At 39.8% G+C, this 5,309-nt stretch overlaps 1 protein-coding gene across 1 annotated transcript; it reads right to left on the reverse strand.

Annotated features, from left to right (window-relative positions):
• Window positions 1–282: 282 nt before the first annotated feature.
• Window positions 283–4,182, reverse strand: LOC105173355 (transketolase, chloroplastic). Its single transcript, XM_011095060.3, has 7 exons — window positions 3,642–4,182; window positions 3,107–3,197; window positions 2,905–3,010; window positions 2,523–2,805; window positions 2,170–2,318; window positions 1,925–2,078; window positions 283–1,580 (listed from the first exon to the last, which is right to left on the reverse strand). Exons 1-7 carry the CDS (start codon window positions 4,116–4,118, stop codon window positions 621–623), a joined length of 2,220 nt encoding a protein of 739 aa, XP_011093362.2. The 5' UTR covers window positions 4,119–4,182; the 3' UTR covers window positions 283–620.
• Window positions 4,183–5,309: the final 1,127 nt, after the last annotated feature.

Consider the following 5,309-nt stretch of genomic DNA (forward strand, 5'->3'; position numbering starts at 1 on the left):
CTACTAGTTGTTGACCCCACAAATTGTATTTTCCATTTTCTTGCAAGGCCCTCAAATTTTCATGACGGAAAAAGATTGGGATGGGATTTTTGCCCCATCTTTTCATGAAATTTATTGGCTTCAGTTCATAATCCAAACCAATCCCATTTCTTTAGACAATTTAATGGGAGAGAACCAACTCCTTTGTCAGCCACTAAACTCCTATCCATCATCCAATAATGATTCATACATCTGTGTCTTAAAATATCAAGAAAGGCAAATGTCACAAAGTCACAACCCATCTTGTGAAGAAAACATGCATTCTTATTAGTCATCGAATTTTTTAAATTTGGACATGAATCTCATGATCAATAGTTACAACATGAAGACGATTTTCGAGTTGTGCAAATCCGGGAGCATTTCACGTGCCTGATTTCTCTCTTTTTATGCTATTAGACTGCATACTCTGCTGCTGATTTCAAGAAACAAAAAGGAAACAAAGAGATAAGAAACTTATCACCTTTATTAGGAGTTCTCAAGTGGCCTACTCTGCAACGAATCCCTTTCGTGTGATTTCACCATAATTATACCGACCTTGAATCCATGAGACGCAAGAAACCAAGAAGCTCAACCACAAAAGTTTAACATACTTCTTTAGCCGCGGCGATAACAGCTTCTACTGTGATGCCGAACTCCTTGTATATTTTTCCTGCAGGTGCACTAGCCCCAAATCGATCAATTCCAATGGCCTTTCCTTTAGCTCCAACGATCTTGCCCCAGCCGAATGTTGTTCCTGCCTCAATGCTAACTCTAGCTGTTACAGCAGCTGGCAGGACGCTTTCCTTGTATTCGTCGGATTGCTCATCGAAAAGCTCCCAGGAAACAAAGGAGACAACTCTAACGGCTTTTCCTTCTTTCCTAAGCTCATCAGCAGCCTTTGCTGCAATTTCCAACTCTGAACCAGTTCCAATCAAAATGACATCAGGCTTGTTACCCGACGAATTGTCTGATATGGTGTAGCCTCCCTTTTCCACGCCTTCAATGGAGGTTCCAGGAAGTTGGGGCAATTTTTGCCGAGAAAGGGCAAGGACTGATGGTCTCTTTCTGTTGAGGACAGCCACCTTGTAGGCACCAGCCGTCTCGTTGCCGTCGGCTGGACGGAGCATCAATATGTTGGGCATTGCTCGGAAACTTGCCAAGTGCTCGATAGGTTGATGGGTTGGTCCATCTTCTCCAAGCCCGATAGAGTCATGGGTCATCACATAGATAACTCCTGCTTCACACAAGGCAGAGATTCTCATGGCTGCTCTCATGTAGTCCGTGAACACAAAGAAGGTTGCACAATAAGGAATGAGGCCAGGGCTGTGAAGGGCAATTCCGTTGCATATGGCTCCCATGCCATGTTCACGGACACCAAACCTTACATTGCGCTCTTCCGGTGTGTTCTTTTGGAAGTCACCAAACATTTTGAGAAGGGTCATATTGGATGAGGCAAGATCAGCACTACCACCAAGGAGACCTGGGAGAACCTTTGCAAGAGCATTGAGATTTTGCTGAGAGAGATTTCTGGTGGCATCAGCCGGGCTCTCAGGGGTGTATGTCTGAAGAAAGGGACTGCGGAAGTCAGGCATATTTAAGGAAGTGCAATCATATGCGGAAAATTCACCAAGGAATAAAGTTTTATGTGCTATTTTGACAGAATGAATGAATATGAAGCATCACTCATACTTCATTATGAATCCATTGCTCATTTTCTGGACAAAAGTATGTTCTGGCAAGTGTTCTCTTGCATTATACTCATATTTGACGATTCATATCCTCTTGACATATCTGAAAATTTAAATTTGATCTCCTAAGCTGCATGCATATTTGTTGATAAATATGGAAAATCTTTTTAGCATGGTGAGATGATTAAGAATAAAAAAATTGGTAAAGAACCACTCACAGGAAGAGCCTTCTCCCAACCAGCTGGGAGTTCACCAGTGGCGATAGACTTCAATTCAGCTGCTTCCTCTGGATACTTCTTCTCATATTCAGCAAATTTGGCATTCCATTCAGCTTCAAAAGCAGCCCCTTCAGGTGCATGTCGACTCCAATGCCTGCCATAAAGAATATCCAAAATCACTAGGCATTCAACTAAAAGAGAAAAAACTGATCCTAGATCAGGTAAGGTAGCCAAGGGATCCTTACTTCTTCACATCCTCAGGCACATGGAAAGGCTCATAAGGCCATCCAAGGTTCTTTCTCGTGGCTTCAACTTCCTTGGCACCCAACGCACTTCCGTGCACGCTGTATGAGTTGGCCTTGTTGGGGGACCCAAAACCAATGGTGGTCGTAACCTGCTTCAATTCAAAAAAAGAAAATTAGCAACAGAACAATGTTCCTTTCAGATAATCGCAGCATAAAATATTGCAAATTCAAAAAGGAAATTATATTTTCAATCGCCTGTAGTGACTACAATATAAAAATTTAGGAAAATGTTGTCTACTCATGTCTTCCTTGTTTTAACTTCCAGTCACCCTAACACGCAAATGACATCTGACCTTGATCAGAGTGGGCTTGTCTTTCACAGCCTTGGCTTCCTTAATGGCAGCACGAATTTCATCATAGCCAGTGTTACCATTCTTCACCCAGATTACATGCCAACCAAGAGCCTCAAAACGGGTATCAACAGTCTCAGTAAAAGCAATTTCTGTGTCACCATCGATAGAGATGTGATTGTCGTCATAAAAAGCAATCAGCTTCCCGAGTCCCCAATGTCCAGCAAGAGAGCAGGCTTCATTTGAGATACCCTCCATTTGACATCCATCACCGAGGATAACATACCTGTGCAGGAGCCGATGTCATTGATCAAACAAGTCAAAAGAGGACTTCATCCTTGTTCAAAAAACACAAAGAAAGGGACAAGTAGAGAAGTTCTTTTACGTGTAGTGGTCGACGATCTCGCTATCCGGTTTGTTGTAACGGGCAGCCAAGTGTTTTTCTGCAAGCGCCAAACCAACAGCATTGGCAATGCCTTGACCAAGAGGACCTAAGCAAAGAAAAAGGGGAAACCGCAATCAGTTTGATGAATCTCAAACTCATTTAAGGAAGCAAATGAACAGAAATTTCTCAACACAATTCTGACCAGTTGTGACTTCAACACCGGGTGTCTCAAAGTTCTCAGGATGACCCGGTGTCTTGCTTCCCCACTGTCGGAAACTCGTCAAATCCTCTTCCTGTCAAACACATACTGTCAGCTGAGAAGAATATGAATGAATGCTCATGAGGCTACTGATATACAACATACAACAAAATACTACTTCCTCTGAGAGATTTGCACATAGACCACCAAACAAAAAAGATAAAGAACTAGACGTGGTATCAGCTGCCCAAGTTTTTCCTGAACTGATAAATTATATCAAGACACAAATCCCATCATTAAGCTAACCTACCTCTGTAATAACACCAAAGACCAATCTATATCACCACAAAAACATAAGAAGGAAATACATACACAACAAACCCAGATCCAAAAAGTAAACAATTTATCACCAAACAATTTTCTACAACCCCTTTTAGATCCATCGCAAAGAAAGAGCACATTGCATGTCATGTTTTTGCTGACAAAGAACACTAAGAAGTAAGCAGTACTACTAAGTAATAAGACCAAAACATTTGACCTTGACGGCGTCGTATCCAGCCAGGTGAAGAAGCGCGTACTGTAGCATACACCCATGCCCAGCGGAGAGCACGAAGCGGTCACGATTAAACCAATAGGGATTCTTAGGGTTGTACCTCATCACCTCATCGTACAATATGTGACCCATAGGAGCGCAGCCCATGGGCAGACCCGGATGCCCGGAATTCGCCTTCTCGACGGCATCAATTGCCAAGAAACGGATCGTGTTGACGGACTTCTCCACGAGCTCAGTCTCAGTTGTCTTCTCTATGGTCTCCACAGCTGCGGAGGCCCGGACGGGGAGGCGGGTCGTCGCGGGGCCACGGCGGCGGATGACGGCGGAGGAGGAGGTGGATTTAAGACCAGAGAAAGAAGGGAGGGAGAGAGAGGAGGAAGAAGAGGTGGAAGCGGAGCCATGACGGGGGATGGAGGAGCGAGAGAGGATGGCTTGAGAGAGAGTGAGGGAAGAAGAAGCCATGGCTGGCAGTGCTTTGCTTGTCCTCTCACTTTGTTGAAAATGCAAAGGAATAGAAGTGAGTTTCGATGAAGATAAAATGACATAAATATATGAGGTGTGGATTTTTTATTTATTTATTTTCATTTTACTTTTTCTTGTTTTCTATTTTAAAATTCACAAAATTAAAAAAGGTGAAAATTTATTAGTTTGATTATTTGTAGTTAATTTTTAGGTAAAGTTTATTTTCATTTAACAATTAGGTCTATCGGTTAGTCAATTCACGAAAAATTGCTAATCATCAACAAAATAACCGAATAAATATGTATATACACCCCCTCGTTGATTTATACATACTTATTGTAGGTCAAATAAATATTTTCATACCAAATTGTCCTTATATATCTTCACATATTAATACATATTTGTAAGTATGTCTTTACTCTTATAAAAATAGTTTGGTTAGAAAATATTTATTTGAGATGCAATAAGTCTGTCGTAAATCAATTCGGGCAAGTATGGATTTGTATTGAACTTTTTTACTGATGGCTCTATTTATTGTATGGAAATAAAAGTTAGGGTTATTAGATATAATTTTTTAAATTATATAAAATTACGTATAATTACATCAAATTTTAGGAAAAGACGGTATAATTATCCCTATTATTAATGTTTTTGTTATGCATTATATACCATGACTAAATTACCCTTCTGGAAAGAATACAATGACAAGTGAATTTCCTTTTTCCCCTTTCTTCATTTTATTTTGGGTAAATGCTATATTTGGTCTCTTAAGTTTTCGTTTAAACTTATTTTAGTTCTTCAAGTTCATTTCTTGACTTTAGCATCCCTAAATTTTAATTTTTATCTCAATTTGGTCCCTCTGATATTTTTCAGGCAAAAATATGGTCAGAGTTTGACTTTTTTGGAAGGTCAAATGGTCAATTTAAATTTGATTTTATCACTTCGGTCCCTTAAATTTGTAAAATTATCAAATTCGTCCTTTTTTAGAAAGGAAACCATTTTTTCTTATATTTTTATATGGTATGATGTTATTATCTTGTATGAAAAATGAAAATTTTGAACACTTATGAACATAATATTAGTATATTGCTTAACTTAAATTTAAGGGTAAATTACAACAACCTCTCCTCAGGTTTATCATAATTACGAATATCCCTTTGTTGTTTGAAAAGTTACAAATACCCCCCTGAT

Source organism: Sesamum indicum, linkage group LG11 (assembly GCF_026168435.1).
Source record: "Sesamum indicum cultivar Baizhima isolate 11 linkage group LG11, ASM2616843v1, whole genome shotgun sequence".
In the NCBI taxonomy this organism is placed as follows: domain Eukaryota; kingdom Viridiplantae; phylum Streptophyta; class Magnoliopsida; order Lamiales; family Pedaliaceae; genus Sesamum; species Sesamum indicum.